The following is a 25,767-nucleotide window of genomic DNA, read 5'->3' on the forward strand; positions in this document are numbered from 1 at the left end:
TTCCAATTCTTTGCCCTCACAAAAAGAGCTGCTATAAATATTTCTGTGCATATAAGTCCTTTTACTTTTCCATTTATTTGTTTATTCATTAATTTATTATTTGATCTCTTTGGGATACAGAACTAATAGTGGTATTGCTCTTTCCAAGAGTATGTGTGGTATAGGCCTTTGGGCATAGTTCCAAATGGCTCTTTAGGATATTTGAATCAGTTTTCAACTCCTCCATAGTGTGTTAGTGTCCTGATTTTCCCACATTCTCTCCAACATTTGTCATTTTCCTTTTCTGTTGTATTAGTCAATCTGATAGGTTTGAGGTGGTACCTCAGAGTTTTTAAATTTTCATTTCTTTATTCAATAGTGATTTAGATCATTTTTGCTCTAAGAGCATATTGATAACATTGATTTCTTCTTCTGAAAACTGCCTATTCATATCCTTCAGTCATTTATCAATCGGGGAATGGCTGTAATGTTTATAAATTTAACTCAGTTCTCTCTATATTTGAGATATGAGGCCTTTATTAGAGAAACTTGTGAAAATTTTTTTCAGTTATGATTATTTTGTATTTCCCTCCATTCTATTTTCCATGTTTATCCTCTCTCTCCTTTCACCCTGTCTATCCTCAAAAGTGTTTCGTTTCTGACTCCTGCCTCCTCCAATCCATTCTCCCTTTTATCAACCACACTTTCTCTTATATCATTCTCCTTCTACTTTCCTATAAAGTAAAATAGATTTCTGTTTTGAAATCTATTATAAAACTGAGTGTATAAAGTGAACCAATTCTAATGAGAGAAAGATTCAGATCCTACCCCACCTCCATTTCCTCCTTCACTATAAACACTCCTTTATGCCTCTTTTATGTGATATCTCCTATTCTACCTCTCTCTTCCCCCTTCTCTCAGTGCATGCGCTCTCCCCTTAATTTTATTTTTTAATATCATCCTAATATAGTCAACTTCTTATGTACCTTCTGGCTACTATCCTGATATAATGATAAAATTCTTAGGAGTTACAACTGTCATCTCCCCATGTAAGCAGTTTAATTTTATTGAATCCCTTACAATTTCTTTTTCCCGTTTACTTTTCTATGCTTCTCTTAAATCTTGTATTTGAAAGTCAAATTTTCTGTTCTTTTATCAGTAATGTTAAATGTCCTCTATTTCATTGAATATCTATTATTCTTGCTGAAGAATTATACTTAGTTTTGTTGAGTAGGGGATTCTGAGTTGTAATCACAATTCCATTGTCCTCCAGAATATCATATTACAAGCCCTCCAATCCTTCCATGTAGAAGCTGCTAAATCATGTGCTATCTTGATTGTGGCTCCATGACATTTTAATTGTTTTTTTTTTCTGGTTGCTTACAACCCTTTCTTCTTGACCTAGGAGCTCTGGAATTTGGCTATAATATTCCTGAAATTTTTCATTTGGGGATCTTTTTTAGAGGTGATTGATGGATTCTTTCCATTTTTATTTTACCCTCTGGTTCTAAATATTAGGGCTATTATCTTTGATAATTTCTTGAAAGATAATGTCGAGACCCCCTTTCGTTTTTTTTTTTTTTTTTAATAATGGCTTTTGGGTAGTGGATTAGTTTTACAATTCTCTCTTCTAGATCTATTTTCTAGCTCCTTTGTTTTTTCAGGGATATGTTTCACATTTCTTTTATTTTTAAAATGATTTTGATTCTAAGTTTCTTGATTTCTTATGGAGTCATTAGCTTCCACTTGTCCAATTCTAATTTTTAAGACATTTTCTTCAGTGAGTTTTTCTTATCTCCCTTTCCATTTGGCCAGATTTACTTTTTATGGAATTAGTTTCAATGACTTTTTGTAGATCTTTTACTATTGGTCAATTCTGCTTCTTTAAGGAAATTCTTCTTTTCAGGATTTTTATTTTTCATTTACCATTTGGTTTATTATTCTTTCTAAAATGTTATTTTCTTCAGTGTAGTTGAGCCTCCTTTACCAAGCTATTAACTCTTTTTTTTTTTTCCAGGATTTTTAAACATTGTTTTCATTTCTTTTCCTCATTATTCTTCTACCTCTCTTATTTGATTTTTAAAATCCTTTTTGAACTCTTTTTGGGCCTAAGGCTAATTAAAATTTTTCTTTGGGACTTTGGATATAGTAGTTTTGATTTTGTTGTCTTCTGAGTTTATATTTTTATCTTCTCTGTCACTATAGTAAATTTCTCTGGTTTTGTTATTGTTCATGTTTGCTCATTTTGTCCAGCCCATTTCTTGACTTTGAACTTGATGTTAAAAGTTAGGCTCTGCCTTCAGGATGGAGGGGGCACTTTCTAAGCTTCAAGATTTTTGTGCAGCTGTTTTTAGAATTGATTCTGGAATCTGTATGTTTTTAGTTCTTCCAAAGTGGTATGATCTAAGGAGAAGTATGTTTACTACCTGGTCTGTGCTCTGTGAGACCACAGGTACTCTTTCCCTCCCTAGAACTGTGACCAATCCACACTGTCTTGGAGCTGCAAGCACTGGTGTGTTAGTGTTTCTCCTCATTTAGAACTGTGCCCTACATCCAAGTATGGGCAATACATTGGAGTCTTGTACCCAGTTTCAGCAAAGAAACTCCTGTAATTTCCTTCTGACCAATTTTCAGACTCTCTTATTATCAATCACCACTAATTCAGTTACCTACAATGTCCACTATTAGTTTGCAGGGGAGCAGCCTGCACTGGGGCTCTTCCATTCTATAATTAATTTTGATACATTACTAAAAGTTGTTTCGAGGGAACTTTGAGAGAACTCAGGTGAATCCCTGTCTTTTTTCTGCCATCTTGGCTCTACTCTTAACCCCTCATAAAATTTTTTTATAATTCTATGCTGTTTCTATTTGGCAGTTCCAGAGGATTAAAGTAGGATCCGTGAGTGAAAATTATAGAAAAGATAGTTTCTCCTTATGGAAGGAAGAACTTCCAAACAATTGGGGTCATTAAAAAATGGCTATTTTTTTTTAGGAACTAAGTTCCCCATCAGTAAAAGCTTGGATGACCAGGCATATATTTTGTAAAGGAAATTCTATTATAGGACAAGAAGTTGAACCAGTTGTATTTGAAATGATCTCTATGGTTATTTACAATTCTACCTCCTTGATCCTATGATCCCTTCTGATGTTCTGGAATTGATTTTATAATCAGATAGTTCTGTGGTGCTTCATAATGCTAGGTGCCATCATCAAAGGACTTTTATCTATGTGTCAAATATAGAGAGGATTAAGAGGAATTTCTCTTCTTGCATTTCATATCTATGTGCCTTTCTGTCAGTTCCTTCTGAATCTTTGGGAATAGAAGCCTTTATATATATTTATGTAAAGAGAACTTATCCTCATAGCTCTTCTACCTATAAGACAGTCAGATTCTGGAGAGAGAAAAAGTAGCGTAAAGGAATAGCCATTTACCTTTAAGTCAGAAGATCTAGCTTCAAGACTACCTCTAATTCTAAATTATGACACTAGGTATTTCATTAACTTATTTTAGCTGAACCTCTTTGTTTCCAAGGTGTAGGAGACATGAGCAGTAGAACCGCCTGGTAGATATATTTCTTCTGACAGTTGACTGTCCAAAAGCACATAATAAAAGTTGTAGCTTTCTTCCTAAACTATTAATTAGGCACCAGATTTTTACCATTTTTTGTTATTGAGGAAAACTTTTTTTTTTGCTATCACACTTAGATTTGAAAAGACAGTTATGAAATCGTCATTGCTTTGACTATTCCTGAAATCAAGGGAAAGATCACCAATCCTTTCCCAGAAATCCAAGAGTAACAGATCTCTTTTCCCTTCCCTATTGGCAATGCTGAGCATCATCTTCAATGTTAGTTGTTTTCCTCCTGCAGTGACACTGCCTGTGGTAGTTACAGGGTTGAGCTGCAAAGGAAGGGGATCAGTCCTTAAGGAATTGGTTGATTTGATGATTTTGTTTTATTGCTTTTTTTTCTTTAGTTGATACACCACCCCCACCTTATCATGCCACAGAAACACCAGGGAGCCACAATGGACGACCTCTAGATGCCACAGCTGACAGCCATTTAGTGCTATCATTGCCTAATGGAGGTAAATGTGTGGATGAAGCACTAAACACTGATACTTTTTGATAGTAATTATTACCATCTTCTTCCCTGTTTCCCTGTAAAAGTGAATTGTTATTTAACCTGCGATTTCTATTGTGGACTGCTGTGACATCTTAACTTCTGTTTGATGGCCTCTCCAAACCATAGCAAGGACTGGTTTTCTTGTCACTTTGATTCTTGGAATAAATTAATAATTCATTTTAACTTTTGTATTTATAAGTTTATCATTTCAAATTTATTCAGTGATGGATGTCAGTGTGCTACTTACTATAAGTAAGGATAATATGTTCTAATTTTTGCTAATAATTTTTTTTGCTAATAATTTTTTTTTTTGCTAATAATTATTCAGGCTTAAAAATATATCATTTAAAAACCTCCACAGATTTATTTTTTCAAGCATCACTTCTCTTGAGGTAGTAAATGTATCCCTGGAAAATTTCCTGGAAATCCTTTTTTCCTACAATACCAAAGTTTTAAAATTGTAGGATTCCCATGAAACTTAATGTTTTTAAATGTTCTCATGGTGTAGAAGTTCAGTGAGATGGTGAAAATAGAATTTTTATGCTAAAAGTTGGAAGACCTGATTTTGAGCTTTTGCACTGTTGTTAGTTAGTAATGTGACTCAATACAAATGACTTTCCCTTTTGCCAGCTCTCAGTTTCCACCTCTGTAAAATAAATTGTACCAGACGGTTGTTAAGATCCCTTCCAGCATTTTGGGACTTTATGATTTTCAGATAATTCATAGACTCAGAGTTGGAATGTGTTACAGATCTGAAATATAAATTCTCTTCACAAGTAGTGATCCAGCCACTGTTCAAAAACCTCAGGTAATGGGCTCCTAGGGCAACTGATTTCACTTTGGGGCAACTGAATGTTAAGAAATTTTCCTCAAATTAAATAAAAAATTCTTTCTCCCTTTAGTTTCAAACCATTGTTCCAGATTCTGCCTTCTGAGAATAACTTAGTGCCTAAAAACAAAAGAATTCTGAACCTTAGGTTCACAGCCATCTGAGAAGTCCATTGATAGATTTCATAGAGTCCGTGAATGGAAATGGAAAAAAAAAGTTTAAATATATATTTTTCATTAATCTTTTATTTCCTTTATAAATCACTGCTTTATTTTAAGTTATTCTAAGAAGGGGTTCATAGGCTTCCCCAGGCTACCCAAAGGGTACACAACACACATAAAAGTGTAAGAATCCTTGATCTATAAGTCTTTTTAAGTGAAAACTTCTAAAAGATAATAGTGTATATTAAAGAAAATATTTTACCAGAATGTCAGTTATGGCAAAATAAGTTCATATTAGGTATTTTACTAACTTTTTTTTTTTACTATTCTTTTACTAACTACTATGTATATAAACCTTTTTATGTTACAGTGGTCTTGTCTGTAAAATGAAGATTACAGTAATATTCAATGTGTCTGAGATTGAGTTGTATCAGATAACCTTTTGAGATCCCTACTGGCCCCAGATTGTTGGTATTTCTTGTAATTTGAATGTTCACCCTCTAAATTACCAGATTTTGAGATTTTTAAGGGAGGAGAGTAGTTCTTAAAATGAGAGCACACCTGTATTGATAATCTAGATATTTATACGACTGTCAATGACAAAGGGAATCAGAATATAGTAAAGGGAGATATGGTATAAGGAACCCCAAATTTGATTGGTTAGTAAAAACCCAAATGAACAAAAATTGACTATAAAAAGCAAATATATACATAATAAAACATTTAGGTAAATTCTTGCTCATTAACCAGGAATGGGCAACCTTTGAGGGTAGAGAAGTTTTCAAGAAGTTCATGTCACCTGATAAGGATTGTATGGTGAGAAATTCAAATTAGTTCTACTTTGTAATTGATTCTATATTGTTTTAATTTCATATTATAATTGATTCTTTATCTGCTTAAATTCTTCTTCTATCCTTGAGCTGGGCTCAGGAATTTAGCTTTCCCCCTGAGTTAGTTTAAAGTTATAATTTTTAAAAAAGTTGTTATCTCATACTGGTAGTGCCTGGGATACTTCTAGGGCATTTGTTTATTATCTTTAAACCCCACAAATTTACTTGGTCCAATCCCAAGTCATCTAGGATATGTCATCTGATCTTGCCTGTCCTTATACAATTAGGGGAGTTTTTATCTCTTCCAAGGTGAGAGAAAATCTAGTAGTTTTGATTCCTTATTAAAGATTATAGGATGAAGATTGGTCTCAGAAAACTATGAACATTTCTTAATTGTCAGAGAGGGGCTTGATTAGCTTCAGGTAAAAGTCAACCCATTCTTCTTAGTAAACCAATTTAATGTTCCATACCTCCCAAGACACCTTCTTTGTTGTGTGTCCATAAAAAAGGACCCTTTTTTTCTCATTAGGGTTATTGGCTTAACTGAAGTCACCAACCTGACCTGTCACTTAATAAACTGATTTTGCTCAGTCCTATACTATATTTGCCCTTATTCATTTTATTTGCCACAATAGTCAGCATTCTAGTTTCATGTGTGGGTGAGATTGATCAGGCCAGTTAATCTTGAAGATACTTTTCAGTCTATGATTCTCAAAAAAAATCACTTTCCTTTGAAGGAGGCTTTAGATGATTAAATACTGTACATGAGACAAAAAGGAGAATACAAACCTGTGCTAGTGAGGAGTTTTTCTTGTACATTCATTCCTGGATAGATTTTCAGATTGACTCTGACTTTATTGAAATTCATCCGTTTATTTTAGTCTCTTGTTTGGGAAATGGTATGTTACCCATCATTGCTTCCCATTCAGCTTTCACTCATTATCCTTTAGAGACACTCTAAATCTATATTAGGGCACTTGTTTTAAGCTGTAAATCTTCTACAGAGGGGAGTGACTTGTCCTAGTAGCCTTACATACTGTTTGGTCTGGTCTTCCCATTCCTCTGACTACTTGTGCAAGTTTGTAAGACTCTTGGCTAGAGCTGAGAGTACATTCTGTGGGACAAGACAAAGCTCTTTGGCTCATAGAGAGGATTAAAACAGGAACTTGTTAGAATGGAGCACTAATCAACTGAGCCAGCTAACTGTAAATCATCATTTACCACTGAAAACTCCAGAAAAAATGATAGGTTTGAGAGAAGAATAAAACAGCAGCATCTGTTCTACAGCCTAGTTGCTGATGAAAGGCTTGACTCAGTAGGTCCTGGAATTGGAAGCTCATATAAAGACTTATTATCACAATAATACATATCCTGATTTCTTTTTCTTTAGACTTTCGACCCGTTTGTTATGAAGAGCCTCAGCACTGGTGTTCTGTTGCCTACTATGAACTCAACAACCGAGTTGGGGAAACTTTTCAGGCTTCTTCTAGAAGTGTCCTCATAGATGGATTTACAGATCCTTCAAATAACAGAAACAGGTTTTGTCTTGGACTTCTTTCAAATGTTAACAGAAATTCAACAATAGAAAATACTCGAAGACATATAGGAAAGGGTAAGAAAAAGCATTTAATAGTTCTATATATACATGTGATGTATACACATTATATATGTGTATGTATGATAAGAAGTCAAGCAAAGTGAATTAATACTTAGCCTTGGATTTAAGGGAAAAAAAGTGTCTACATTCTTGTAAGTGGGAACTTGAAGATAGACATATATTATCAGAATAAGATAATGAAGAATTTATAAACCAAGTGGATAAGCCATGGAAGGTTTATAAGCCGAGTGAATGAAGTTCTAGGTTTGGCTCCACAATTTATAAACATTTTGCCTTGGACAAATCACAACTTCTGTCTCTGTGTTCTATCTATGACATAGGTAAAATAATACTTTCTCTTAACTTATCTCATTGAGGTATTGTGATGACAAGTGAAATGCTAGATGTGAGTGTGCTGAGTCATAATAAATATTCCATACAATTCCTAGGTAATTATTTAAACTTAATAAAAGTGATTTCTGAATTGACTTCTGAAGCAAAGTCTTCTCTGGATTGTGGCCATTTAAGAGCAGCTTTTTTTCGGTTATTAATTTGAAAAATATTGAATTTAAGTTAGTTATTAACCAAATTGCTTGTTTTCTTTTGTAGATTAATGGCATCATAACTGGGCTGAGAACTTTTTAAAATATGATATGTCACTACTTTGAATCTCACAGTTAAAAGTTTGATTGGCCATCAGGACTAAGGTCATTCTGTGGCCAAGAGAATTTATTCTTTCTTTGCAAAAATTTAGGAATGAGGTGATAAAACTTTGCATAGCCCTTTTTGTGAAAATGGAAGCATTTAATGACACTTTAGGCCTCTGCTAAGGCTACATAGGGAAAACATAAAATTTATCTTTTATAAATTTGTTCATACAGCAGTAACTAGCTAGGACAAATTAATGAGGGTGATAGATGTTCTTCATAAGATTCAAGATCTCAAACTAGTGGTCTTGAAGTCAGTCAGCCAACAGCATTTATTAAGTACCTGCTAGGTGCCAAGCACTCTGCACTGGCAATACAAAGAAAGGTAAACCTAGTGTTTGCTTTCAAATGACTTGTGGTCTAATGTGGGGAGACAACATCCAAATCAGCACAAGGAGAAGCTCCCTCATAGTGGGTAGAGAGCCAACCTTGGAATCAAGATTTGTACTGGTTCTGGGATCTAGGGCTAGGACTTCAATCTCTTAGGACTTCAGGCAGTTCTTTAAAACTGAGTTGCAGAATGATTGATGATTTGCATTGGCAAAGGCAGGAACTTCATGAAATCACAGGTTCAGATCAACTTTACAAAATAATTTTCTGATCTTTTAAAAAAATCTCTTGAAAACCCACCTGTTCCTCTCACAATCTCTTTTGGTAAGGTAGTCAGTATTTTTCCTAATACATAATTTAACTTCCTTTTTTTTTTTTTTTCTAGGTACTATATATAAACCATTGTTTAGGAGTAGATTAAGTTCATTAATTCCATTAAGGTAAAGAGTGCCTCTTTAGATTGAAGACTGATAGGCTAATTGAATTATCACTGAGGAATTCTTCATATTGGAGATAATAATGATGTCTAACATTTAAATAGTGTTTTAAGGTTTATCAAACAGTTATCTCAGTTGATCTTCACAATAAGGAGGTGCTATTTTTACCCTCGTTTTATAGATCCCCATTTTACTGGGACAGGCAGAGCTTTAAAGGACTTGCCAAGGATCACATAGTTATTGAGTGTCTGAGATAGGCTTTGAACTCAGATTTTACTTATTCCAACAGTTTCTTCACTACATCTCCTGATTGCCTAAGTTGATGCTACTGCCCTATGGGAAGAGTGTCAATTGGAATGCTTTTTTCATTAGTGGTGGTGGATTTATGCTGATTCATTCATCCACATTCTTTTACTTAATCTTGTGATCAAGGGCACACATTTACATAATATCTGGCTAGACTTAAGGATGTAACCTATAAGCTTGCAAAGGAGCACAGCTGCTGTTTGGGGAATTGAACAAGTGGCCTTATGAGCAAGGTATTCTAACCATTTGTAGCCATGATTAGACACAGACTAAGTAGTACTAGTTTGGCATGAGAAGTTTGTATTTGATTTGGAGGAAATTTTAAAAACTGACTAGAAATTAGAACATTGTATTCTCAGTTAATAGATTTTATATTCCAAGTCACTTAAACCCATCTTCTAGATTTATTCTCTCTAAAATAGTATGAAAATATACAATAGATGGAGGAACTATTTATTTGCTAATTGCCTGTGCATCAAGTTGTATGGTTAGAGTGAATTTTAGGATTTACAGTTAATATAATAGTGGAATATTCTATATCTCTCTAGAGGGACTGATAGCATGGTTCTGAACTGGCTCTGAATTTTGAGGAAAACAGCTTCATTTTGGATCAATTTAGATGTATTATGAGAATATCTGCGATAGTTTTGTTTTTAAGATTTGTGACTATTGCAAAAGATGTTTTTTTTGCAGGTGTCATTGATAAAATAATCATTATTCTATTTCTGTTGTGGAGAAATTAGTCAAATTCTGATTAGAAAATGATACTTTAAGACTATATTTGACTATATTTGATTTGTGCTGCTGCCATTTGTAGGGAAAATGCTGAGTTTATCAACCATTGCCTCCTGGTGGTAAACAGTATTATGTAACTAGATTTCCTTGAGATGGCAAGTTTTCAAATTGCCTTTGTCTTTGCATATATAAAAACTTCTCTATCACTTAACTCTCACACAAACCCATTTCACCCAGTTTCCTTTTTTAGCCATAATTTTCTTTCATTTACATCTGTTATGTAGATGAAATGAATGGTATTTGGTTACTGTCCTATCTCTTCAACTTTTTATAGTCTGACTTCTGTATATACCATTACACTAAAGCAGCTCATTATTGGGAGGAAAACAGTAAGGCAATGAGTTTTTGGTTTTGTTTTCTAGATCATGGGAAGAGGACTGAGTAATACCTTGCTCCATTTACATTTCTATCTCACTCAAGGACCTCAAGCTCCTCATAATGATAAGAATACTTTTTAGAACTGAAAACACAATCTAAGAAAAAGTGAAATTCTTCTAGAAGCCTATGTAGCAGAGAATCTAGGTTCTTAATAACCTAGGTTGTTGTTTGGGACTCTATAGATCCCCAGATACCACATTTCTTTGGGGTCCAAGTTTATTAGTGGCAGTTCATTTGCAGTTATCAAAGTATTTTCTTTGTACTTTTACATAAATCATAAGAATTTAAAAATAAAACATCATTTTTTCCTTTTTGAATGTTTTTGATAATTATAAAATTATTCATTTTAATGATGATTTTAAGCCTTTAAAGAAAATATTAGTAATCTAGAAAATAAACCCATTCTGACAAAATGTAGGATGTAACATAATTGACATCTGCATCTTTTTTGTTATTTTTAAAGGGAAAGTATCTAAAAAATAGAAAACCCACAAATCACAATTTTTAAGTCCCAAGATTTATAGTTTCTGATTCTAATTCAAAAATGGGAAAAAATAAACCTTGGTTTGTTAATAGAAGAAATGTGCACGTGAAAGATTCTGAGTTATTATATTTGAATGGAATGGGACTGTCATTCCAAAGAAGTCATTTTCTGAATATAATTGTCACATATAAAAGAAAATGGCAGATCATTTAGTGAAAAATGATATTCCAATTTCAGTGTCTACTCTACATGAATAGGCTGAACTTCTGATATATAAAGGGCATGAATTTTGCAGATATAGTCTCAAGTCATTATTTGGTGATATAAGTTGGATTCAGATAAAATCCTTTAACCATTTAGATTTTCTGTAGATGAGCTGCCTCTTGACAAAGGCTGTAATTGTGCATCCTACCATGCTGTTTTTCAGGAGTATCTAAATTTTTTTGTTCATTAAGTTCAGGCTGCCAGGTACATCCTTCTTGGTCTTGAATCTCTTATTTTTTCTAAGTGCCCTCTAGGTAGTGGGGGAAAAAAACTATGCCTAGAGCACCAAACTGTTTCCATAGTTTGAGAGGTATAAAATATAAGCAATGGAGAATGAAAAGAGGCGATGAAAAAGAAAGGAAATGAATGAGAAGAAAATGTGACGTAATGGAAGATCACTGAATAGAAGTCAGGAAACAGCATGTTTTTTTCCCCCTACTTCTGCAGATAGCCTAACTTTGTGACCTTGGTCAAAACATTTAATGTTTCCAGACACTATTTTCCTCATCTGTAAAATGAGGGTTTGGGATTCAGTAGTGTTCAAATAACTTTCATGTTTAAAATTCTTAAATAGAGAAAGGAGACAATAAATGGTAGGGAAGAACAAAAAAGCTGTGCATGGTAAAGAATACAAGGATGCATCCAATAATTTTCTCAAATTGTTACTACTACTATAAACCACAGCAATTAACTCTAGTCCTAAAACTTCTATTCAAGGAAATTTGTGAATTTCCTTAACATTCCATTATTTAATATTTCTTACAATAAAAATTCTCTTTATATTTAATGAGTTTTCTCTAAATATTTAAATTAATGCGGAATTTCAAAGTTGGGATGGATTTAAAAAATTCTTGAGGAAAATGTTCAAATTCTAATTTTAGAAAGTAATTTTCATTGATACCCCAAGATGCTTCCTTGTATATTAATCTCAAGGATATAAAGCAGCTTGATAAAAGATAGAGTTGACTTTAGGTTTATATAAATATAATTAGAAGGACAAATAGATAAACATACATATCTAGCTATATAAAAATTTCTTTTTTTGAAACTGGAAATTTTGTACTACATCTATATTGTCAGTGAGAATAAAGATCATTTTATAATTGGTAGCCCTTTAATAAAATTAATTTTGAGAACTTATAAACTAATTGATTTTAATATTACTAGAAAGTATGAAACTAAATTAAAATTTTTATTTAAAATTCTCTAGGACAGGATTTTTCATATACTGAATACATGTCACATTCAGTTTTATTTATGAATTAGCATTTAGAAATATGTGAAAAGCATTTAGAAATATGCTAAACTCTGGGCTTTTGGAAGTTATGTGATAATAATGCGGTGTGTAAATTAAATGTGACAGTTCAAAGGGAGATCTAAAATGATTATTATTCTGAAAAAAAAAATTCTTGTCACTGGCTTTGCAGGTGTTCACCTGTATTATGTTGGGGGAGAAGTTTATGCTGAATGTGTAAGTGATAGCAGCATTTTTGTACAGAGCCGTAACTGCAACTATCAGCATGGCTTTCACCCAGCCACTGTATGCAAGATCCCCAGTGGCTGCAGCCTCAAGATTTTCAACAATCAACTCTTTGCCCAGCTGCTTGCACAATCAGTTAACCATGGTTTTGAAGTAGTCTATGAGCTGACCAAGATGTGCACTATTCGAATGAGCTTTGTCAAGGTAAGGGTTACTTTCTTTAAACCTTCTAAAATGTACTCATGAATATAATTCCTTTTACTATTATATATCATTTCTTGAATTGGAAATTTATTGTTATATATTTTGAATCCTCCCTGATATTCTGTTGGGCACATACAATGTTCTGTTTTGTTTTTCTTTTCTTTCTTTTTTCTATCTTTTTTTAATAAACAGAAAATATTTTAAAAGGCTTCTAAAATGAGACAAAAAAAAGGCAGTTTCTTCTATTGATTTGATCATTTTACAACCAGATTCCTGATGAAGAAGAAGAAAAAAATGCAGGCGTAGTCAACCTTACATCCTAGATTTGTGGAGAACAGATTTCAAAGAGTTCAGAGGAAAGTATTGAACTAAATTTTCTAGAGGAAGTTATCTCAGAAGAGATACAAAACCCTCAAAATGCATTTCCGAAAATGCAAGAGATCAAAGAAGGGAAAGCTTTAAAAGAGTCCATCAATTAATTTAGGTTTATAAAAGGTTAGAAGCAAAGGCAAGCGAGGAAGGATAAAAAGAGGAGGGTAGCATTATTCTGTCAAAAAATATTAATGATAACCTAAAAATTAGCTGAAGCTGATGACAAATGCTAAGAAAAACAAAAAAAAAAAAATAGCTTTTCAACTAAATTAGGGAAAAAAGAAAGCCCAATCAAAAAATAGGACTACTGCCTGGGGTGGGTGTGATAGAACAGGACATGCAGATGATGGCAGAACTTATCTCTTATTAGCTTCTGTTTTTGTTTGTTTTGCTTTGTTTTTGCTGGGGGGAAGAAGAATCAAAGAAATAGATTTTTGTATTGAAAAGGGTAGGACACAAATGATCATTGGGAACTGAAATTCAAGATAAGGAGGGTGATAGTAAGAGTGGAACTGACTCCTTGATGAGTTTAGGTCACCCTAGACCTAGATAAATGACACCCCAATATAGTAGGAGAACTGGGGCATTTGATTATTACTCATCTTTGAAAAAATCATGAAAAATTAGGAGAAGTAGCTCAGGACTGGAGAAAGGTGAATATTCTCCTCACTTTCATAAATGAAAAGAGTGAATTTTGTGAACTGTAAGCCAGTGAGCTTAACTTCAGACACTGTAGAAATTTGAGAATCACAATTAAAGGGATAGTTTTTGAAAATCTAGAAATAGAATTGATAACCATTAAGTGCCAGAATGACTTCATCAAAAATGGCAAACTAATTTTCATTTTCTTTTTTGACAAGATTATCAGACTGTTAGATAAGGAGAATGAGTTAGATAGAATTTACCTGGATTTTATTTAGCAAAGTATATGATAAAATATATTGTGTTGTTTTTGTTGGCAAGCTGTATACTAGATTATAGAACAATAAAATAAGTTTGGGATCTAGTTGAACAATTGGACTCAAAGAGTAATAAACAATAATATTTGCTCAGAGAGGGAGTAGATTGGTTAATTGAATGTATTCGGCAGTGAGATGAAGGCAGGGCTTGTGAATCTTAACAAATGACATAAAGTTGAGTATGATAAAGATCATAGAAGACTAGAAAATGAACCAAATCAAAAAAAGATGAAATTCAGTAGAAATAAATGTAAAAATAAATGTATCAGTTGTGGTTCAGAAAATAACATTTATAAGTTCACAATATGGGGAAACTGGAGGTAGATACAATCCCAATGAAAAATATTTTGGGATATAGTATACTGAAGGATCAATGTGGTGTGGCAGTGATGTGACACTCAAAACCCCCCAAAATGCTAGTGTGTATATGTGTGCACATATATATGTACACACACATATATATTCATATATACATACATACATATATATATATATATATATATACCCAAACTGCTAGTGTGTATGTGTATGTACATATATATATGTACACACATACACATATACACATTAGTATTTTGGGTTTTTTGGAGACCTGTTGTCAGGAAGACTTGAGTTCAAATCCATCCCCAGATACTTAATAGCTATATTTGGGATCTGGGCAAATTGCTGAACTTCTGTTTGCTTTATTTTCTTCATCTGTAAAATGATTATGGGGCAATGAGGTGGCTCAGTGGTTGAGTATTGGATCTAGAGAAAGAAATATCTGGATTCAAATGTGGCCCCAGATACTATATGATGCTGGGAAATTCATTTACCCTTATTTGCCTCAGTTTCTTCATCTCTAAAATGAGCTGAAGAAGGAAATGTCAAACCATCCTTGCCAAGAAAACCCCAAATGGGCTCATAGACAGTCAGACACAACTGAAAAAAACCAACTGAATAACAACAAAATGAAACCATTTTGTAGGAGGATTAGTACAAGAAACTGGAGATACTGAACCTATGAAGGAAAGAGACAATGTTAGTTGTATGAAAATATTTGAAGGGTTGTCATGTGAAGATTATTTTTGCTTAGGCTAAGAAGGCAATATTAGTAATAAAGAATAAAGTTAGAAGGAAGGTAATTTAGGTTTGATGTAAGGAAATGTTTCCTTTCAAAATCACGGCTGTCCCCAAAAGTAGAGTGGGCTGTCTTGAGAGTTATTGGGCTTCCTCTCACACAAAGGCTGAATTATCGCTTGTCGGATTAGATGGCCCCTCATATAATTTTGAACTTGGAGGTTATATAATTCTTTGACCCTTCTGTTCTTTCTCATAGTCCTTTTCCACTCTCTTGGCAAACTATTAGGGCAAAGATGGAGCTGGCTGAAGGAGTTGCCATTCTTTGAAATATTATTTTCCTGTTCTTCATACTCAATTTTTATTTTGTCGTTTTAATGCTTTCAAAAACTTTTCTTCATTTATCATTTCAAGAAAAATTTTAGAATAAGAAACCAAGACTTCATTCTACACTAGTACATTACTTCTTAGTAAGTATTTTTCTTGTTAGTGGCAAAAATAAAGAAACTTGCCTTGTAGTCTTTGTTCACATAAATAGTTGTAAAGTATTTTAAAGTCCATAACAACATGGTAACATGCTAGTAGTTCTTACTTCCCATACAGCCAAAAGAGGGCAGCACATTATTATTTCATAAGCATTCATTTGTACAGTTAGAATGATTTTTTTATGATTCATTGTCCTTAGAATTAACAAGTAATATTAGTACACTCTGATTAAGTATACTATCATACATATTTAATAGTCTGATTTTTACTGGGTTGGCTTATGTGTTTCTCTGATACTCAACTTTTAGATTAATGTAATTACACAACTCAGAAAATGAACTACTCACGATTGGAAAAGCAGCATGTTTTATAAGCACATAAACTATCAGGCACCAGTGATTAAAGCAACAACAACAACAAAACCAGATGGCTAAGTCCAAAAACTACTTCACTATCCCTACTAGTGGGGGAAGGGGATAACATAGCAAATTGAAATCTATTAGAAATGTTGAGATTTTATCTCAATCAATATTTTAAACTACGACTCCAAGGAATTTTTCTTTTACTGTATTATACTAATTTCAAATAATAAAATTGACTTGCTTGAGGTTTTGTCTCTCTTCATTTGCCTTGCCCACACTATAGTTATTGTTAAATAGAGAATGATTAACAGCCAGTCAGATGACAGAGAACCAAAGGACCTGGGTAGTCTATTGTAGGAAAGAAACCTTTGAAGGTTTGAACTGGCTCCAACTCTGGCCTTGTCATTCCAAGATTTCATTATCTTTGTTTAACAGAGTGGCCAGTGCAGGGTCATTTGTCTTAGTCTAACAGAGGATGTCCCCAAAGCCTGAGCTAGTAAAGTTTAAAACTGAAGTAAAGCTTTGGGGACATCTAGTATTCCCTGCCTGGTACAACCCAGTTTTTCATGTGGTTTCTTGGACTGGACTGCCTCCCCTTTGGCCAGTCTGTCCTCATTATAGTAATCATGTATTTCAAGTTTAGAGGGTCATCTCAACCAATGTCACACTTGCCTGCATACACCTGAACCAGAATAAACTGTAATTGAAAAAATGTTTTAACAAAATAAAAATACTTTATAGATCATATTAATTTGTGTCTTTTTATATCAGTTTTGCCTCCAGAGATCTATTTCTATTTGACTTTGACACCAGCAGCCTAAACCTACTCCCTGAAATAATTTTTGCTTTATTTACTTAACAGCTCTTTGTTAAATACTAACTAGCACAATGCCTGGAACATAGTAGGTGCTTAATAAATGCTTACTAGTTGATTTCAATTGTATACTGCTTCATTAGGTTTGAAAAGAGATACAAATAAATGCAAAATATGTTCCTCAGCTCCAGAAGCTTACAATGCATAAGACTATCGGCCTAAAGAAAGAAGGGGACCTACAAGCACTTTTTTTTTTTTTTTATGACTGAGGAAATTGAAGCCCAATTACCAAAGATTATTCAGATGGCAAAAACAAGGTCTAAACTCAGATCTTCTGACTTAAAAATCCAATGCTTTTTCCTTTGCACCATGATCTTCACATTGGTGGGAGTGGGGATGTTTAGTGGGGATCTGCCAACATCTTAATTTAGAATAGAACTCACAAGGTAAGATGTTGTAGAGAAAAGAGTGCTCTATAAATCAGAAATAATCCCCTTTCTGTGTACTTCTGGTTTTCAGGGCTGGGGAGCTGAATACCACCGTCAGGATGTCACCAGCACCCCTTGCTGGATTGAGATTCATCTTCATGGACCATTGCAGTGGCTGGACAAAGTTCTGACGCAGATGGGTTCACCACATAACCCAATTTCTTCAGTATCTTAACAGTGATCTCTAAAGCTACCCTTCTAATAGAATAGATGCTATTGCAGGCAGTGGTTTATATCATTTCATATTTGCAACTAACTGAAGTCTCTAAATATATATGTAAATACAAATGGTATACTATCAATATTTTTTTTTCACAATCTGTTTTGTGCTTTCAAGTTAGAAGGATCCCGATACAATGAAATTAGAAAGTCAGATTTATTGTGTCTGTGCTATGTTAAGAAGCAGCTTTTGTCAGAGGAAAAATAAGGGACATTATGTCAATAGCTGTTGTACGATATTGCTAGAATAAGAAAATCAGCTGCTGTCTGTCACATTATTATAAGACACTGGAAGTATTCTGGGTCAGTGGAATATTTTAAATTGTTTATACAGAAAATATATGGTACTAACAGCATCCAGGCAAATAACATTTTCAAACAAAACAAAAAACCCAAGTCCACATATTTTAAAATGATTCCATTATTAGTGCTATTGGCAAGAACAAATCAAGCACATAAAATGGATTTTACAAGATGTCACACAGACATCTTTTGTTTCTGAAATAGAACTATCTAATTACTAGGTTATTCTGCTGATATTAATGGTACATTGTAAAAAGAATTTAAGTTGTGATGGGAAAAAGAGACAGGAACTGTAAAGTTTAGAGTTATATTCTATTGTAGTCCATCTTGGTAATACTTCTTCTCTAAGAAGACACTTCTAAAAGAGGAAATGGACAGAAAAGTCAGTTGCTAAGAACTTGGTATGGCTTGGATAATAGTCATAATAACTCATTTATATAGCACTTTATAACACTTACAAGGTACTTTTCTCACAATAACACTGTGTGGAGTTAGCAAAAGTGTGCCCATTTTACAGGTGAGGAACAAAGACTCAGAAAGAAGTGATTTGTTGAAGGTTATGCTCACAAGTTAATAGATCAGAGGGGAGTGTGGCTCTAGCATCCATCTTCCATCTGGGAAATCTCTCTGTGTTTGTATGTATTTGTGCCAGATCCTCTTTATCTATTTTGCCACTGGGAGTGAATAACAATTGTCATGGGAGGAGGGATAGCATAGCAAAGCCCAGAAGAAGATCTGTCCTTCTATTGCCAAGTTCAGTCTCCAAGAGGCCAGTCCTTTTGTCCTGATCTATTCTTTTAAAAACTGTACATTACAGAAAGCTCTCACTTTCTAGTTATAAAAATAGATTATTTAAATTTTAATGCACATTAGGACAAAGAGCACCCACCAAGCACTGCACATTTTGGAAATATTTTTCACAAATGCTAACAAATTGTCTTATTTCAGAACCGCAGAACTCATCTAGTTGAATTTTCTCATTCCATATGAAGAGTCATAAAAGTCGTTGCCCAAGGTTAAATGGCCAGTAGGTAAGAGAACTAGTATTTGAACCTAGATCTCCTGACTTTAAGTTTAGTAATCTTCTCACCACAATATAATGTCTCCACTGATAATATGTTGTAACCAAAGACCATATCATTCAGTTGATGACCTACTTATGTTATGTCTTCCCCCATGTCCCATCACTCCCCCAATTGTTCCCTTATCTAATAATAATAATAGATGACATCCTATGACTCTTCAGATTTACAAAATGCTATGTGTATTATCTCAATTTTATTCTTAGCCCTGTAAAGTACTTATGAAGGACTTATTTATTGTTTCCATTTTATAGATGAGGAAACTGAGACTCAACAAAATTAAATGACCAGGTCAAGATCATGAAACTAGTATGTGGCAGAATCAGGGTTTGAACCCAAGTATTTCCTGGCTCCAAGACCCTTTCAACTTATGTTGCTTGGACATCACCTTTTCAAGGAGCTAATTAACAGATAATAGGCAGGCAGAAAATGCCTATAAGGATAGAACGATAGTTACTGCGAAAGAAAATTCTCCAGCCAACAGGCTGTTTTATTTGAACTGTTTCCAACAATCATGCATAGGGGTGTTAAGTGCCAATAAATCAAGGCATCATAGCCCTTTTTGTGTGCAATGGACCCTAATGGCATTCTGGTAAAGAAAGCCTAAGGCTTCTTTCTCAGGATATATTTTAACATACATATAATAAAATATACAGGATTACAAAGGAAACCAATTATGTTAATATATTAAATATTTTTTAAAAATTCTTAGACATCAGTTTGAGCTCTTATAGTAAATGATATTAAAACTAACTCATATGCAGTCTATATGTATATACATATACATCCACTTATCTATGCAGTAAACATCATTTAATATAGATGTTATTTGAATTCTTCTGCATCAATTAAATCTTTTTACATTGAAACTAGACTTCTATTTACTGTTTAGTCAGATGATGAAAAATATGTTTGAAAAGTAATCTTCCTATTTTAAAACTCCAAAACAATCCTTTTATTTAAAAAAAATACCACAATATTCAATTCCCCAGCCTTCATTTTTATATTGTGGGGGAATTACATTTCTGATATTTTAGAATTCTACTAAATAAGTGTCATGCCACTCATATAAATTACCTTAAACAGATGAGTCAATAAATTTGTTCTATAAGAAGCAGAGCAATTAACTTGAACTGACTACTCAAAACTGTATTTTAAAATATTTTGGCTTTCATGTAGTTACCTAGTACATAGTGTACACTAACATAGCACTTTCCAGCTTAAAAAGCATTTTTCTCACTGTTATTCAAAGAGGCAGGTAATATGAATTATTTCTACTCCCTCTGCACTAGATAGTGCAATGGATAGAGCACTAAGTCTGAAGTCAGGAAGATCTGAGTTCAGTATGGTTTCAGAAAACTTGCTTAGCTGTGTTCTCCTGGGCAAGTCACTTAACTCTGTCAGTTTCCTCACCTGTAAAATGAGCTGGAGACAAAAATGGCAGTATTTTTGCCAAGAAAACCCCAAATGAACTCATTGAAGAGTAAGATATTTAGTAATAACTAAAGAAACTGAGGTTCAGAATGGTTAAATAATTTTTTTAAGATCTCACAGCTGTTATGGTGTAGCGTTAAGACTTGAACTGAAGACTTTTGTGTCTGAAATTCAGTGTTCTTTTTCATGTCATTTTTAGAAACTTGCATCACAAAAATATCTGTGAAATTGGACCTTGAGTGAGGCAATATGGAAAGCTATAGTGGAAAGAACACTATATTTGGAACCAAAGGCTCTAGTTTCAAATCTCAGTTCTGCTGCTTTGTTTTTGTGTATTTTTACTTTTTGGTATCTGATCTTAGTTTTCTCATCTATAAAGGGGGGTGGGGGAAGAGTTGGTCCATTCCAGCTCTAAATCCTGTAACTTCTGTAACAAAGAAATGAGATTACCAAATTGGTTTCTCAAGGGATTGAAATTCCATCTAGTCACTTCTGGACATCAATGGGTAGATGAGAAATACAGAAGATTTAATAATTTTTGCTGCCCAATAATTATAAAGCAGTATTTAATATATGACCCCAAATAAAATTCAGAATGACATCCTTTCAATTCAGGCTGCTCCAAAAAGGTAATAAATTACTCTTAGAAGGGTCCTACCAAAGGTAGGTTTTTGTAAATTGCCATTTTAAACATTTATATGAACCAGTTAATTCAAAGTAAGTTTTAGGTTGCCATGGAAAAACAACATATACCAAGAAAGAATAATGGTTATGTTGACCTGCTCATGGCACCCAGAGTGTTTATCCATGGTATAAGTCAGTTATTTTCCTATTAAGTTGGGATCAAGTATTGTTTGAGGTAGGGGATAGTTTAATAGTTGCCAGTGCTTTGGAACTATTAAAGTGCCACTTTTAAACACAATTGCTTTCAGCTTTTATGCTTACTGTAAATCACAGAAAATCTGTTAAGCAAGAATGTAGAATTCCTTGTATTTTTAGCATCTTTAAAAAAACTGGTTGTTCCCATAGCCAAAAAAAAAAAAAAAAAAAAAATTAGGTGAAAATATGCAATAGTCCTTATTGGCCCTTTCATTTCAGCCAGTGTTGCTGGCATTCCTGCTTTATTGGGATTATATCTCTAGAATTTACTACGTGTATACTGGTTGAACTAGAAACTATCCATTATGCCAAACTCATCTTTCCTAATAATATTCAAACAGTTAAACTTAATGACAAGAGGAGGTGATCCTGTCCAATGTTGTATAAGTTAAAATTCATGCCAAAATCTAAAAAGTTGTTTCCATTTAGGTATATACTAGAACGTTTGGCTGTAGCGCCAAGTGTTGTTAGCCTTCTAAATGCATATATGATCTGTTGATCTGATAGTTTATGAATAAAGAATATTGTACCTCTATGTTTTCTTATTTCTTTTGTTCCCATTCTCACTGAAAGCACTCTCTGCCAAGCAATTGGATAACATACTCAATCCCAACTGGAAGATGAACCCACCCTTTTATAGAAATGGGGTCAGAATTATAATAGTTCTCATTTATGTAACAATTCATTTACAAAGCATAAACTAGTTCAAGTAATTATGCCCATTTTAAAGAAGTGGAAACTGAGGCTTATAGAAATTAAGTGAATTGGTGGAGGGAACAGCTTAGAAGTGGCCCACTCGAGATTTAAATTTAACTCATCTGCTTTGAAGTTCAGTGGTGTGGGATATTCCAGAGGATGAGCAGCTGGGCTGTGAGGACTGCTGAGCTGTTCTCAGTGTTAATCTACCTTTGATATGGATTTGATTAGTCCAACCCTCACCTGTGGCTTCAAAAAGCTGTAGCATGCAGAGTAACTACACTAACCCAGGCTGAGGGTAATCTGTGGGTGAGCTGGGAAGGAGGTGTCTACTCCAAGCATGTGAAGACTTTTCCTTCGGGAACAGATGGATGAGACGTTTGTTCCATGGCCATGGAAGCAGCTGAAGGAGGCGTGTGGAGCGCTTTGAGCTTGGTTGCTCATCAGAGATGACGAGGTCATCCACTGCATCCCAGACCCTCACCAGGTGTCTTGACTTTGTCTTATCACTAGACTTTGATGACTCAGGATGAGAGAGGGAGGCTGATGGCTTTGTGCAACTCTGCTTCACTTAAATCCAATTCACATGCAAGTCAAAATATTAATGTCATTGGTCCTCTGAAAATGAAGGGCAAAACAATATCACTGGCAGAATTATGAGCTGTTCTTTGTACAAGTTTATTGTATCACATGGTGGTATTTAGTATTCCTTGAATTATATATACATAGATATTTATAATATAATGGTAACATATGATACGTTTCAATATAATTTAATTACATTTTAAATATAATTTCATTATACTACACATTTAATATATATGAATGTTATATATTTATTCAATATTATATCAATTATACATGAATATTATAATTTAAATATATTATACAATATATGAATGAGACATATGAAAAATATTGAGGCTCTATTAGCGTGGAGGTTACAAATAAGTCAACCGTGGTTAATGTCATGGGACTGAAGCTATGAGTACATTGACTATGAAGATCTGTCATTCAACTTGTACATAGTACCAATGCAAGATTTGATTCCCGGATAATCCCAAGTTCTAGAGGTAGACAATCGAGTAGTTTATATTTAATTATTAAATCTTATATCAATTATATATGAATATTACAATTTCAATACATGTTGAATTTAGAAATATATTAATATCTTATCTTGAAATTATGTGTTAAATATACTATTAATATATTGAATTATATTGCATATCATATACTATATTGTGTATTATATATTACATATTTTATATTTATGTAGTTTATATATATATATATATATAAAATTCAAGAAATACCAAATATTACCATGTGATATTACCCTACATATGTAAAGGACTGAAACTCTTGAGTTCATGCACTGAGGTTCAGACAAGCAAGCAGGCTAATTACCAATTGGACAATACTCTTATTAGCATTTGCTTGGAAAATGGCCCGACCCACCATTCTGTGCTGGCTCAGTCAGTTGGTTATTGGGAGATTGAGAGGAGAGATAAAAGGGTGGAGTAGGACAAGCAAGTAGGACAAGCAACAAGTAGGACTCCAGGCGGTAGAAGAAAGAGGAGATTCCTGTGTCCACTCTCTCCTCTCTCTTTGACAAAGAATAAAGATTAAGGACTTTTGCTTATCCTGACTCTGGCTGATTATATCTAGGGTGCTAACGCGGTCTTCACATACATACACACAGAACAGCTTATTATTTTGTTTGAAACAGAATTTGGAGGAAGGTAATAGTTGTACAGTAACTACCAAGAGGAAATTTAGAGAAGCTTGTATAACCTTCTGTGTAATAGCAGATATAAAGTGGTAAGCAGTCCTTAGAAATCATCTAGTCCAACCCTTCATTTTACATTAAAGAAACCAAGGACCTGAATTTACTCATCTAGGGTCGGTCACACAGTATGTTGCATAGATCTGAATTTCAGATCTATGACTGATTTCAGTTTCATCTTGCTCTTTTCATTGCATGGTTCTGTCTCCAAGTGTCAATTAGATATCTTAAATGTTTTATATGCCAGCTAACTGCTCTATGTTAATGACTATGAAAGTTTATGTGGATGAAATGGAGGGAAGTGAGCAGAACTAGAAAAACATTGTACACAGTAACAGCAAATTTGTGTCGTTATCAGCTGTGATAGACTTATCTCTTCTCAGCAATGTGGTGATCCAAGACAATTTCAATAGATTTGGGATGGAAAATGTCATCCATATTCAGAGAAAGAACTATGGAGATTGAATGTGGATCAAACATACTATTTTCACCTTATATGGTGGTAGTGGGTTTTTTCCTGCATGGTTTTTCCTTTTGGTTCTGATTTTTCTTTCCCAACATGATTCATATGGAAATAAGTTAAAAACTGATTGTACATATATAACCTATATCAGTTTGCTTGTTGTTTGGGGAGGGGGATGAGAAATTGAGGGAGGGAGAAAAATTATAACAGTGCTACAGAAATGAATGTTGAAAACCATCGTTACTTGTAATTGGTAAAATAATGTACTGTTAAAATAAAAAATAAAATGAGGTATTTCACAAAAAAAGTTTAGGTGTAAAAGTATTAAGGAAAAGTAATATATATGAATAAAATGGTAATTTTTATTCTGGCATATTCATAGTTTCTTCTTGTTTGAAAATAGGAGGTAAATATTTTGGAAGATTTTTAAAAGAAATTTCAGCTTCTTTTCAACTGCTAAGGGCAAAAATCCCTATCTTACTAATCTTGGTCATAGCAAGAAAGCCTAGCATAATGACTTAAACATAATAATAAATAAATGCTTGTTTATTGTTCATTTTGTTATTGACATTTAAGTTCGAATAGAATTTGGTATGATAATGCTTATTCTTCAGTATTTCAATGGATCTGTTATTTCATGAATAGGATTACTCCCTCAAGCAGTAGTGAGAACAATTCATTCATGTACATCATCTCCTATAAATCCTCCATAAACATGTCCAATGTGCTGAAAGACTTCCTTTAGACATTTATTTGAACAATATTTAAATCATCTGTCATCCTTAACTCTTAATCTCTGTTTGGCCTATATATGTCTATTGCATATTATTTTTATAGTACTATCTCTACTTCACCTTCAGTATTGTTTTTTGAAGATTTGGGTGTCCATTAATACCAGCCATCTAGTAATCACTGAGAGAATGTTGATGTAATGGGTTTCCATGTCATTGGGCAATATGGGATTGTTGCAAGCTCTCTACAAGTTTGCAAATGAATTCTAACCCATTCTCTTCTTCCTATTCCCAGTTTATGATCCATGTGCCTTATTTATTCAAGGTCTGCATATTGATGGATTAGCAATGATCTGTCCATATAATTGCATCTGGACAATAAACATTCATCCATTTGGTCCTTTTGAGTAATTATAAATTTCACTGTGAAAAGAACCTGTAGATTATGGAATTTGATGCAATCAAAACAATGTCATTCTCAAACAACAATTAGAGCAATGGTTCTTCAACTATATGGTCTCAGGACTTCTCTAAACTCTTTTGAAGATTCTGAGATTTTGTTTGTATAGGTTTTGTTATTGTTCATTTAGACAGATCTGACTCTTTGTAACTCCAAGGACACAGCCTGCCAGATTCTGAGATTTTGTTTGTATAGGTTTTGTTATTGTTCATTTAGACAGATCTGACTCTTTGTAACTCCAAGGACACAGCCTGCCAGACTCTTCT

The 25,767-nt window shown here is 33.6% G+C and overlaps 1 protein-coding gene across 3 annotated transcripts in view; it reads left to right on the forward strand.

Moving 5' to 3' along the window:
- SMAD9 (SMAD family member 9) overlaps positions 1-21,897 on the forward strand; it is a 108,543-nt gene extending 86,646 nt beyond the window's left edge. For 2 of the 3 annotated variants that reach the window (XM_031961993.1, XM_031961992.1), the window contains exons 4-7: positions 3,955-4,065; positions 7,314-7,535; positions 12,649-12,905; positions 17,477-21,897. In XM_031961993.1, coding sequence (XP_031817853.1) covers positions 3,955-4,065; positions 7,314-7,535; positions 12,649-12,905; positions 17,477-17,620 — 734 coding nt within the window. In that variant the 3' untranslated portion in view covers positions 17,621-21,897. The remainder of the gene's footprint in view (positions 1-3,954; positions 4,066-7,313; positions 7,536-12,648; positions 12,906-17,476) is intronic. The other variant, XM_031961994.1, reaches the window with a different exon arrangement.
- The last annotated feature ends 3,870 nt before the right edge of the window (positions 21,898-25,767 follow it).

This window comes from Sarcophilus harrisii, chromosome 3, assembly GCF_902635505.1.
Source record: "Sarcophilus harrisii chromosome 3, mSarHar1.11, whole genome shotgun sequence".
Classification (NCBI taxonomy): Eukaryota; Metazoa; Chordata; class Mammalia; order Dasyuromorphia; family Dasyuridae; genus Sarcophilus; species Sarcophilus harrisii.